This window comes from Nesoenas mayeri (assembly GCF_963082525.1).
Source record: "Nesoenas mayeri genome assembly, chromosome: 3".
NCBI lineage: Eukaryota > Metazoa > Chordata > Aves > Columbiformes > Columbidae > Nesoenas > Nesoenas mayeri.
Window position 1 is genome coordinate 27,405,644 of NC_137544.1, and position 14,138 is coordinate 27,419,781.

The window sequence follows — 14,138 nt, forward strand, 5'->3', positions numbered from 1 at the left end:
ATGTTCATAATGAGAGTAAATATCAAAAGAAAATGAAGTACAAACTCTAGCTAGTAATTTCATATAACACCCCTCCCAAAAGCCAAAATTCTGCTTAAAAAGCACAAAAGAACTAGCAAGGTCAGCTGCAAAAGTACATCTTGTCCCCCTGGTTAGCAATGCCCTGACAGCAGCTTCCATGCAGACCTCGAACCATTTCCCAAATGGAAGCACCAGGAAGTAAATGAAGCTTCTTGGTCAGCTGGCAAATTGCTGGGGGTTCAGTCATTCACTGAAAGGCCTGTTGGAGGGATCCCAACACACCACCTGAGGCCGATCTGCCTGCGGCCTTGAAACGCGTGAACACCTGGAACAGCTGCATAAAGAGCAGGAGTTGGTTTCTACCTCCAACGTGGGAGGTGGAATCTTCACTAGTAATAATTTTGGCACTATTCTTGGGCAAGGTCAAAGGTGAAAATTAAGTAACTACATTTAAATCAAAAGTATTTGTTCATTAAAATTTTGCTTCAGTTAATAAATGTTCAGGTTTTTTTTCCTCAGTCCTATTCTACATTTTTCTCTTTGTCTGTTATTACATTTTCTAGGCCTTTATTTTAAAATTAAGTCTCATTAAAACTTATGCATAAAATATTAAAACATCCTTCCATCTTACTGAAACAAACAATCAGTATAATTTCTGAGGGCAATATTTCAGTTAAACTTCACAAAATTCATAAGCAATGTGAAAACTCATTTGAATAGTTTATTACATTCTTGATTTGGTATAAATAAAACTGTTAGGTTCTACTGCTTTCATGCCTGTCATACAACTCCAGTATTCACTGCTGCAATAAATTAGGTCTTATAAACAACAAAACATCATAAAACAAACTCAAGAGATGCTGTAAATACGGAACAAAAAGGAAATTATCTAGTGCAAGCTTTTTGAGTGTAAACCCCTTGACACATGTCATAACCAGCCAGTTAATAATTGCTTTGTAAATTGTTGTAAATCTGAAATGAAGCACGGGGATAAAACTAACAAACAAATCATAAAGTACATTTGCTACTTGTTTGGAGTGATTATTGCCGCTGCCAACAAAGTTCAAAATCTTGTAACAAAGAACCTGTTTTTATAGCAATATTTGATCCAGTGTAGGTATTACACTTGTGCTGGAAAATACATATAATCCTTATAAATAAATAATGTGTCACACAAAATATATACTTGTGCAGATGTTCAATATTTACAACAGTATGATGCCACAAATGTTAAGGCTGCTCTCTTCACACACTGTGCTCTCTCCCTTATTCACCCAGAACAGATTTTCTCAAGCTGGGCAGAACATGTAGAAGGCACAGGGAAGGGGTTCACAGAGTGGAGAGGACACACAAAGCCAACTTTGAACAGGAACCTTTTACAGAAACAAATCCAAGTTTGGCCAAGTCATGAACAACTGTAAATAGGGTTATCCAAAGGACAGATACTGGCAAGCTTTGTAGTTGGCCCTGTTACCACTTTTAGCTATAGCACTCCTGATTTTTCGGGAACCTAGAACTTAATTATAATTTTTCATTCAGTGTTACAGCTTGGCAGATCCTCACCAATAACTTGCAGCCAAAATGTCATTCCATGTTATGCTGCCAGCATTATGACACTGACCTAATTTGTCCCCCATATCGTATGTTCAACACAGAGTCCAAAATCATAGAAAAAAATGCCTTCTTGTCTCACAGTTCTTTCCCAGAATTTAAAACAGTATTTTGTTATCTGTGTTCCCAAATTGGAAGTATAATAGGTGATGAAAAGAGAGAATCAGAAAGATACCGTCAACTTGTTTAAAAAGTAGCTTATTTAATGACACTCATTTGGTGCCAATAAACTTTATTACTGAAAACAAATATCCACCTGTTTATTTTTAATAATTTAAAGTTACTCATTTTGTATTCTTAAAAAGACGTCTAGTTGTTCCAAAAAATTTGAGCATTTTAAATATTGTACTTAAATACTGTACATGTAATGTATTCTCCTTCCTTCCAAGAAGACCCAAAGAAATAAAATGTTTAAGTTCTGCTATGCAAATATACGTGTGCCTCATCTGAATATCTCTTATCTTGGCTTTGTATTACTTGTAACAAAAAGGCATTCATCGACACTTTCCATTATTGCTGAGAGATATGGACAGTTATTGTACCTCATTTTTTTATCACAAATATTAACAAGCTCCCATAATATTTTTTTTTAAGGAATGCAAGTCCTGAACATTTTTGGAGTTTTAAATAATCTCAGCATAGACCTCAGATGATAATTCATGTAATTCTACTACTACACAAAACAACCTTTACTTTGTATTTAGTATGCATAAGCTTAAATTCTAGGGAAAATTTTAAGCATGGAAATATAATGGAATATAGTATAAAGGTGAAGAAAATCAATTTCCAATAATTTGATGGAAAATCAATAGACAAAAAGGCAAATATGATCTGAAAGTGATATATTTAATGTAAATCAAACCGCAAATGTTCCCAGCTTTAGCATATGCTTCTGTGCTCTCCTAACTGACTGAGGATTGTTAATTTGTGGTGTGAGTCATGACTGGCTGGCTGAGCAGAAACATCTGAGGAATGTTTTGCTCAGGCTCTTTGTTCCACAAGAAATTCATTAACCTCATTAGCAAGACATTTAGATAACTCCCTACTTATGTAGAAAATTGTTTTTATAGACTAAATATTCAAAAATCTTGAAAGTGTACTCACATACTAATGATGAATTTCTGAAACCAGAAAAAAAAAAGAAGTAATCCACCTTTCTCTTCAAAAAAACAAGAAAGGAAAGCAAAAATAATGACAAATGGGAAAGCTAGAAATGAAATCTAGAAAGTATGTCAGGGGATCAACTGTGACAATTAATGGCCTATTTGGAATCCTCCCAAGATGAAAGAATGAAATATGAATGTTCAGCAGGACTTTTTTTTGTCCTTTCCTTGAGCTAAAGGTGCTTAAAGAAGGCACAAATTCCATGCAGCAAAATCATAACCAGTCGCAGAAGAATGCTGTAAGTTACTTACGGGAACAAGGAATTTTTTTATTTCTTCCAAGGCATGACTCATGCGAGAATATGCCTCCCCAGGTGGAGCAAACACTTCAATTAATACATGAAGCTCATCACTCAAGTGCGCGTATTTGGCTTCTCCACTTTTCCTTAGTTCTTCCTCCTGTGAAAAAAGGGTGGGGTTCTTTTTAGAACTTGGAATCTACTAATTTTGCATTTATTTAGCATTTACAGAGAACGTGACAAAAGGACATAATATAAGCAGACTCCTAAACCCTTTGAGAAATGAAAGTCTAGTACAAGCCACTTAAAGATTTAAAAATCAATTTTGAGTGTCTGAATGATAAAACCAGCGTAATTATCATCTACAACAGATTTTAATCAGCACACTGAAAAAATGCTAAATGCTTTAGAAGCGTGTCCTGAAATATTAAATCCATAATGGAAAAGCTGTATTAATCAGTCTGAATCTTAGCTATTCACAAAAAAATAAAATATAGATCCATTTAACCATTTTAGAGAACTTTAACAAATGCTATTGTTTATTAAAATCTTTAAGCTATTTAATGAATATCTGCACGCTGTATATTTTAGATTTATCTTTCCAATCTTTGGGTCCCAGTTTTCCAGCTATAAAATAAGCCTAATAATCCTACTTTATGTTAGTTAATGTTCTGAAACATCAATCCACTTTCTTATATAAGGCTTTGAGACAGTGAATGTAAATTGTAACACACATTCATAGTAGCTAACTCTGCATAAAAAGCGAAGATATAAGATAGTGATGATGTTAATGGCATTGGCTATGACAACATGATGAAAAATGTATGTCATTACTGCACAAGATAGCAATAAGTAATGCTGAAGGAATGATGAGTTGGAATCTCAGTCTTCAAAAATATTTTGAGAAATATGATTTTCAAGAAAATATGTATGTATATCCACATTTTATAGATTGAAAACATACAGAAAAAGCAGTAAACTAATTTGTCTAAAATTGGGTAAAAGTTATATCTTTTTTTTAGTAAATACTAAAGCAATACTTTATGAACATAAGAGATTTAAGACATAAAAATGGTAACAATAGATTACAATTTTCATTTAGTTAGCGTATTTAATTCTGTGTTCACTTATTTTAGCCTTGCTTAACTTACACCATTGCTTGGCACCAAAAATATTTGCATGATGCTATGCTTCAAACAATACACATTCAGCTCTTTTTATCTAGAATTTTATCTAGGTCTAGCACCACGAACTTTCTGATCTCTTGCAGAATACACAATAGTACATTCTTTGGCTCCAGAGCCCTAGATCAGACTCCATGATAACTCAAAGTTTTGCAGATGCTGATAAAAACATAACTCAGTAAATGTGATTCATTATTTGATTTTAAACAGTTGAAAATTGACACGATTGTTTTCAACTAAAAACTAAAACTTAAGCAGCACAGATGGTAGAATATTTTTATCTTTACAGTTAAAACATCTTTGGCATTTTAGCTTATTGCTGAAATCTCATTGAAATGTCCATAAAAAACAGTGCATAATATAACAGTTTATCATGAGATGTTACAGTACTTTTCAGGAGGAAATAAACAAACAAACAAACAAAAACCAGCCGACCAACCAGCCAAACAAACCCAAAATCCCAAATCCACATGTCATTACAGCTTCTGGATTAAATTGGCATAAAATATTTCACCAGAATTAAGTTTTAATAGTTATAAAGAAACATCCTAGTAATTACTGAAAGTTTATTTCATATTGCTTTTTAAAGATTCTTAGGGAAAACACCAGAAAGCCCCAAAAGTTGTCTGTCTGGAGAAGACTAACAACAAACTTTGTAAAAAACTGGACCTTTATTTTCAAATGTAGAAAAAGTAAAACATAATGTTTTGCTCATTATTTTGGTGAGGATTTTGCACAGCTAAGACATCAGTAACATGATTTAACACAGACCTGTCTTACAGTAAATTAGGTATGTGCTTGTATAGTAACAATGGTAACGTTATTTCTCTTTTATTTTCTCGACAAACTCAGGAGTTCTGAAAACACATCATTTAATAACCTTCTTCCCAGGTTCAGCACATCCTTTCTGTCAGTACTCAGCAGTAATTTCTATAGCTATTAGAAAAAGCAGGCTAGGGCCATGAGATCCTCAACATTTTTTCCTAAGGATATCTAATGATACTTTTTCTTGTGAAACGCATGGGGTAAAAGACTGAATTTTCACACAGTACCTCTTCCCACAACAGGGTAAAGAGTCAGAAAAATGCTTCTTTTATTGCAAGTGTGTGTACTGATAGAAATTTAAATCACTTCAGGAAAAATACATAGGAGTAAGAATTCATAGACCACACGAGCACTGCACCAAGCTTTGCTTCCTGAAGCTAGTGAACATGACTGAATATTTTAGGACTGAATGTAGCCTTACATTTAATGTAATGTAACGTCAGATATCAAGCATTTAACAAGCAAAACAACAAACATAAATCACATTGTTGAGGCAACACTCACCAAAATGGAAGGTTACACCTACCAGCAGGTAATATAGCTTTCCAAGCACAATACCAATGAACAGGCTCTCCTGGGAGCATGTGAAGTTGGACAACGCCATCGTAGAATCATAGAACAGCTTGGGTTGGACCTTTAAAGGTCATCTAGTTCAACTTTCCTGCCATGAGCAGGGACATCTTCAACTAGATCAGGTTGCTCAGAGCCCCGTCCAGCCTGGCCTTGGATGTTAACAGGGATGGGGCATCTACCACCTCTCTGGGCAACCTGGGCTAGTGTTTTGCCACCCTCGTAAAAAAATTATTCCCGATGTCTAGCCTCAATCTTGCCTCCTTCAGTTTAAAACCATTACCCCTTGTCCTGTTGCTGGTCAGAGCATCCACACTACTTATATTTAGGATTACAGGAGGCTCTCCTCCAAACTCAGCTTCTCATTCAAACTAAAACACTAATGGATAAACACTCCATGTAGTACTGGTAAGTACTGATTATGAGACTTTCTAGCATCAGTTACATGAAGGCAAAATGAGGGAGATGATAATAATAAATCTATCTTATATGGTGTTATTTATAAGGCTATCTGGGTGCTGTCGGCCTTGCAAGACTCTGCACCCCTAAAAGTCTCTAATGCACCAGTCCAATTATTAATACCTGTGAACTTCAGATGTTTCTCATATAATTCTGCCTTGACCACCTGTGAGGTCCAGCTATTCCCCACAGTGCTGTCTGTAACTTTTGTCGGATTCTCAGAGCTTTTTGTGTTCTACCATTGTAACTGCTCAAGCCTACTCAACATAGACATGAACTGAATTGCAGTGAAAGACAATGTTACATTGAAAGCCTGATGGATTCACTGTAGAGAACCACCCTGAAAACAAGCAAAATGCTGTTGTCTTAGGCATTGGATCTTAGGAAAACAAACAAAACAAAACAAAAAACCTGGGACCTGATCAGTTCTGTTTTACAAATGAAGGGAATAGATTCCCTGGGCTCCTGGTTCAATGATGGCAATCACTCTTAGTACTGATCCTCAGGTAAATAACATGGCCCTTCTTTACTCTATGATGATTAACTCCACTGTGGGTTGAGCACAGCAGAGGAAACACACACACCACCCTCCAGAAACAACAGTCCCCTCATCCTGATCCTCTTACACTCCCTTCTGCATGCCAATTCCTTCCATCTCTAAAAACTGATGGTACTATTCTCTATATCTAAACCCAGCTCCCCTCATACTCTGTGCTTCAGGCTTCCTTCAGCCTCATCTGCTGCTTCACAGTGTGTCTGTCACACGGTGCCGAAGTCCACCTGCCCTTAACCTGATGCACAGCTCTGTAACCCACTCTCTCATAAAAGATAACAGATATTTTGAAACACCTGCTGTGGTTTATAATTTACAGTTGACCATAGCAGGGAAAAAGAATTATAAAGTCTATAGCAGAAACCTGGGGAGCACTGACTTCTGCAAAAGTGAAGTGTGTGAGCGATAAGAACATATAGGACAAGAAAAATTATGAATTATCTCTGGATGAGAAAGCAGCCTTACGATTTTAAAAGGATGTGTTCTGGCAGAGAACTGATTTCTGGCCAGAACCCTGAGCAAAATGCTTGAATAAAATTACTGGAAGGAACCTGAAGGAACAAATGGAGTTTACATGGCAGAAAAAAAACCTAAACCAAACCAAAACACAAAACATGATCCAGATTGATGAATAAAAAATGTCCTCATAAAACTGAAATAACAGAATATCCAAGAATAATAAAAAAGAAACCTTCATAAAGAATTGGTGAGATAAATTTCACCAATGCAGCACATGGAACTTCCTATAATGTAACAAATACAGCTACGAAAATAAATGGGTATTTGAAGAACAATATGAGAATTGCAGTGGATTATATATCTTTCAAGAATTTGCAAACAGAAACATAGCACAGAGACAAGACAAAGGTGATAATCAGAATGTTGTTCCTACAGAGGCATTATTCATAAGATCAGTGGACAATGCTACAGAAGAAAATTAATGAGCCTGCAGCTTGACAAATGCAAACCTATTAATTTTTATTCTGGACATAAATGCAAAAACCAAGGTGCTGTCTGAAACACTGATTATAGTAAAAGTAACAAGTGAACTATATGGTAACAATTAAATCAGAAGACATAATTTCTCAGTGGTACCTGGATTGGGGGTTAGAAACTTTTCAGGTCCTAGGTCCCAGGAACAAATAGTGTTAAAGGAGAAAGAGAGAACAAAAACAACCATGGAACAACTGCAGAATGGATGAGAAGGAATGGGGCAGAGCAAAGCTAAAAGAGCTTAGCCATCCCTTGACTCCTGTTTGTAGAGAAGTTATTCTCACTTCAGGAAGAATAAAGAAGATGAAGACGATGAGTACATGAGAAGAGTTCACACAGCAGAGCTAAGACACTGGGTGTACTCTGCTCTCTTTAAAACACCCGCAGTCAGCTACAGAGATCCCATAATGCAAAAGAAGCATGTAAACATAATGTTGCTTACAACAGATGAAATTTTTGGAGATACAGATGACAACAATTATTTTTCTATACTTGATGCATCATCAAAATTCTTGCAGTTACTTTGGTGAAATGAAGAAGAGAATTGTGTACGTTCAGTACTGCCTTTGGCAAACAGACCCTTCAATTCAAGGGTTCCTAATTTCCTAATGTTTTTCATAATGAAACACAACACCATCTTAAAGGCAAAGAGGTACAAAGCTATACCTAGGTCATATTTTTGTTTAGACAGGTGAGAAGGAAGACAAAGACGAATTAGTAGAAAAATGTGATGACAACACAACCACTGCATCACTATTGAAAGAGCCTGAATGCCCAGGATGAATGTTAGATGGACAAAAATACAAATTTTGTGAAAAGAAATAAATGTTTAGGAAAAAAGGTAGCACATGAAAGTGGTATGTGCCAAACCTGAGGTTACAACCAGTGACTACTGTGATCAATAACTAGTGATCTATATATAATTATCTGCCAGAAAGCTGATAGTGCAGAGACAGAGTTGCTAAACCTACAAATGTTCCTACACTTGAACAAATCTAAGCAAAAGATAAAACATCATAGGCAAGAATCATCTGGTCATTAGACAACTGCTGCTAGAACTAAACAAGCCAAAGATGTTCAATAAATATAAACAAATAATTTCAATAAAAAGTTTGTAAAGCTCATGCAGGAAATTAAAGAACCTTAAGAAAAGCACAATTACCTGATTACCTGATGCTTCCTAAGAATATTATCTTCATCCTTAAACTTACGATCACAACCAGGGAACACTGCATTCAGGGTGCATTTGGAATTAGCAAGAAGACTGACTTAATTAATGAGAGTACAAAATGTCATGTTTTTATTTAGGAGAGGCTAATTACCAATTTGTTGCATCCAAGTTACAAAGTAGGCTGTTTGAACTCCCACCAAGCTCTTATACTCTTACTATGGGCAAAAAATATACCGTATATGAAGTGTACTATTTTTTTTTCTTAATATAATTGTAAACGTCTAGTCAAAGAATCATTAGTGGTCTAGTTCCATAATAACAACTGCAGCTCAAATTACATGCAGGTAAAATGACATATACACAGGCTTTCTAGTCTCTGAGCTTTCCCTGGTGTTATGTTCACCCTTGCACTGTCCTGTGGGGTCCTAAGGTTAATGGCTTCATCTGGTTGGGGCGGGCTGTGAGCTGGAATTATCTTGAGTCCTTTGCTACAAGATATACAATACTGATGGTGATAGTTTCTTCCTTCTCTCTCCAGGAAGCACTTGGGGTATTTTTTAGGTTGTAAACATGCTATATAAACTGCTCTTTTACCACCATTCTGCAACATAATTTTCAATCCAAATTCACTATATATGCTAAATTTTACATGTGCTGTACACATTTTCTTTGTTCTCTTTGTTAATCATAAAGTGATTTTAACCCATGCCCATTTATGGTCAGTAACTGACCCTGATGTCAACTCCTTGTTTACAGCCCCAGAGCCTTCCTTATCATCCCGTGCCCCTGCTTTCAAGGTCTCCACTTCCATCCCACCCCTGTGCTCCCCTATGCTGCAGTTTTGTTCTAGGGGAATAGCAGCACCCTCTGTACAGAATAATGACTACCTATCACTATCTGTCAGTTACAAACATACTACAAATCTAGGCAAAAGCTGAACCAACAGAGGCAAGAAGAAGCCAACCATTAGGCAACTGGTGCTAGAAGTGCAGAAGCTCAAAGGGAGCTGGGGGCAGACCAGAGCATGCCTGAAAGAGCCAAGCCCTTTTGAGGGTGTGGGAAATATTAGAAAGAATATTTCTATCATAGGGAAAATTCTGGAAGGAAAAATCCATATCTAAGCTATTTTACACATAAGCAGAAGGAAAAACTTACGTTTCCAAAGAGTGAACCAGCAGAGGGCTAATGTGTGCACTTACCTTTGACTATGAAGGAAACTGAAGTTTCACTTTGGGAATTAATTTATTTGTATATTTAAACCCAATTTCATGACAAAATCTCTAAGTACACACTTAAAGGTAACTACTTACTTAACCATCCATTTGATGAAGGATGCCTTTCCAAATACCAGCCTAGAGAATAAATCCACTGAAGCATGTAGGCATTATTTCAGTGCCTAATTGCTATTGTAGGTGCCTACATAAAGAGATTTCCAAGCCTTCCTTGATCTAACTGCATAATCTACACACTTAGCTTGCAGCTGCAAAATAACTTAATGCCCAGGATTTAGGTATGACTTTGACCCTAAGCACCAGGTTGTGGCCATATATATTCGTGTTCAATAGCTTCCTAGCCCTGAAACCTATAGAAGCCAGCCTTGTGCACAGTAATACTCCTCAGGCACAGAAGTGTCTGACCAGCAGTGCCACAGTACAGTGAGGGAGACCTGATACTCATTGAAAGTTTAAGTTTCTCTGGGATTCATAAAGTAGTGAGGGACTAAATAAGATAAAAGTTCTGTACACAAGTGTACTGAATAAAAGTGTGGTACTGCTGCCCTTTCCCTTAATGAGGTAGCAGTTGGAGCGCTCATCAAGTTACACGTTACAAAAGTTAGGAAACAGGTGTTCATTTTAGGTAAGTTGCTAGATAAATCCTACAAGAACAATTTGGGGGCATATTCTGTTAAACTATTCATAAGTTATCTAGAAAATGAGTTGAACAGTAATAAAAATTCTCCAGTGATAAAAACCAGCTCTATCTGTGTGTACTATGAAAGGCTCTAGATAATGTCATTTCAGGAGTGAGATCTTGGAGGCTTTACATTCCATTCTGCAGAAAGAATTCGTTTAGTGTCCAACAGCAATTAGAAGGACATCCACTATTAGGTATTTTAAAGAAAGGAAGAAAATGAAACATCAAACACAATTAAGCCACTGCAAAACCTGTACTATTCCCCCACTCTCAATACTGAAGACCATTCTCGTGCCCCAATTTTAAAAAGTATTAGAACCAAAAAAGATAGAGATGAAAGGATGATTATGAGTAAGGGAAGATTTCCATATGAGAAGCTGAATGCGAATATCTTGGCAATCTTGTTGTTCCTGCAGTTCATGATGTCCTTAAACAACTAACTATTGGAAGGCCTCTCAACTTCCACTAGTTCTTGTGTTCTTACCCAAGCTTTTAGTCCTACAACTTGCAGGAGTTGCAGACCAAGCCAGTTCTTATGTTATTCTCTTTCACTAGGAACTGTGAATGCACAGAATCATAGAAATATCTAGATTGGAAAAGGCCCTTAAGATCTTCGAGTCCAACAGTTAACTCAACACTGCCAAGTCCAACACTAAACCATGTCCCTAAGCACCACATCTACGTGTCTTTTAAACACCTCCAGGGATGGTGACTCAATCTCACAATGCTTTCCATTATTTTTTTTTTTTCCCAAACATCCAATCTAAACGTCCCCTGGTGCAACTTGAGGCCATTTCCTCTCGTCCTATCACTTGTTGCTTGGGAGAAGAGACCAACACCTTTCATGCTACAACCTCCTTTCAGGTAGTTGTAGAGAGCAAGAAGGTGTCCCCTCAGCCTCCTTTTCTCTAGGCTAAACAGCCCCAGTTCCCTCAGCCACTCATCACAATACTTGTGCTCCAGGCCCCTCACCAGCTTAGTTGCCCTTCTCTGAACTCTCTCCAGCACATCAGCGTCTTTCTGGCAGTGACGGGTCCAGAACTGAACACAGGATTCAAGGTGCAGCCTCACCAGCACCAGGTACAGGGGGACAATCAATTCCCTGGTCCTGCTGGCCACACTGTTTCTGATAGAAGCCAGGATGCTGTTGGCCTTTTTGGCCACCTGGGCACACTGCTGGCTCACATTCAGGCAACATCTAGCAGGGCATTACATGTTATATGCATACAGAATAAAACAACAGCAAAATCTGATGTGTTTTTATCCTGTGATATTTGTAATTGCTTGCTGAAGTGTTAGGTGCATCTTTTTTATAAACAACATGTATAACATAGACATGTACCCTTAAGGCAGTCATGTGTTAAATATGGAACTCACATCTAATAGTGTTTCTCCTTAGGCCGCATATTTTGTTTAAAAGATCCTGCTACTACTTAGTATTCAAATGAGTTCAATGTAGTGCTTCATCTAGAAAGCCAGGCAACACTTCAGCTGCTCTGATTGCTCATTATAATCAGAGCTGAGAGAGTGCAGAAGAGAGAGATCTACAGCTACTTTCAGCTGCAAAGTCAGGAATCACAATTGCTGCAAGACACATGAAGAAGCAACTGGTGCCTTAACCCCCTGGCCCCCTGGGGTGGCTGCCTCTCCCATGCAAGGAGACTTCTTGAAGGATCACGATGTTGTGTCTCCAACCCTTTGCAGTTCAACTGGAAGTTTAAAAGCTAGATTTGATCATCCCATTTAACTCCTCATTGCTTTTTCTAGCGAGTCTCCACCATTGAGCAGGTTTCCATGTTAATGATTTGTACCCTGAAATGCAATGGTACCCATGATGCGGGAAAGGTCCTTCCTTCAGCACTTGGGATAAGTGCTCCCTCATGGAGCATACTGGCCTAGGCGGGGGAATGAGGATGGTATGGATTCCAGCAGTTTGAAGACCTGGCTGATAAGCTGTACTTAAAAGTTAATTTTCTTGCAACTGGCCTGATTGCCAATAATTATTTCCTAAAGGCTGTCCCTTGATTAACCACAACATTGCAAACGAAAGCAGCTAATGGATTTGAGGATCCTACCACCAAATATAGAATTATTTCTATCCCTTTGATTCTCATGCAGTGATGCGGAAACCACATTGGTGAGGGAAGCCACACTAGTGGAGGCAAATTGGACCCTGGGGAACGAAAAAGGGAAAGGAAGCTCATAAATAATTGGCAAACACTGTAGCTCTAATGGCATTTACACAGACTAAAATGTTTCAATATCTGAAATTACTTAAAAAATGCACTATTATCTTCTGAAAAAGTATTTGAAATAACAGAAAAATCAAATACCTGAAAACCACCAGTGTGTTCCACTTTTTCACAAACATATCCTTTTTCTGAGCTAGAATTTTAACATCTCACAGATTTGATTTTTTGTCTCATAAGTGACAGTCACACATGTCTTTGGAGTTTGCACTTACTTTTCCTTTCCTTGTAAGATCAGGTTTTGCATAATGAGAAAGAAAAGAACATGCATTTCAGTGACAAAATTATTTTTTTCCTCTATCCAGAAAACCTAACTACTCACACCACATTCATTTAGACAAATTTTACTGAGAGTGCAAGTTCTTGGACGATTTCTTACAAACGTGTCAGAAGTAGTTAATAGATGAGTATGTTACAGAAACACTGCATATATCATGATTTTATCTCTGACAGATTTACTGAATGCAAATAAAATTGCTTGCAAATAGTTTCTTGGTCATCTCAGCCATGATAGTGATTTGCTCTGCAAAGATGGAAGAACACATTTTCTAATCTTCTCATAATGGAAAACTCTAAGGATATTAGTCCAATATAAGCTGTAAATGAGCCTGACTAAAAACCCTGAATTTTTTAATGAATAGTGATTATAGCAATTCTAATAGCAATTTACTAGAAGGCTCATTTTCATGAAATGCGCAGAGTACTCAGACCATGGACAATTCAGGTAACATCCAGCTCCTTGACTGTGCAGTCTAGACCTGACCTGAACTCTGAACCACAAGAGAGAGACTTAAGAAGCTACCATTCCTAAAGCAAAAGTAAAGGAAGTCAAAATGTGTTCCAACAAGTTTATCTTAAGATAACTTGGCTGGGGGGGTCAGAAGGGATGATGGCAGCTTTTGGTTGGGGTAGCTTAGTCTGTGAGTCCAACAGAAACTCCAGTGTTCCTCACTGTGAATTTCTACAATAAATTATTTACCCAAGAAAAACAAAGATGTATCCTCACTGGAAGGCACACTTACCCCTTTGGCGAGGTACACAAAATCGCAGCATCACAAAGAAAGAAACCTGGAGGAAGGCAAGGACTTTCCTCCGGGAAGTATAATGTTCAAAATTTCATGTTGTTCTTTGTAGTGCCCCACAGGAAACACCAGGTCTGCATTCACCTCAGAAGAGCTTACCTCTG

The 14,138-nt window shown here is 37.3% G+C and overlaps 1 protein-coding gene across 1 annotated transcript in view; it reads right to left on the minus strand.

Moving 5' to 3' along the window:
* Positions 1–14,138, minus strand: part of KHDRBS2 (KH RNA binding domain containing, signal transduction associated 2) — a gene marked incomplete at both ends in the record, with an annotated part of 323,724 nt that overhangs the window by 151,153 nt on the left and 158,433 nt on the right. The window contains one exon of the mRNA XM_080343013.1: positions 3,048–3,194. Coding sequence (XP_080199139.1) covers positions 3,048–3,194 — 147 coding nt within the window. The remainder of the gene's footprint in view (positions 1–3,047; positions 3,195–14,138) is intronic.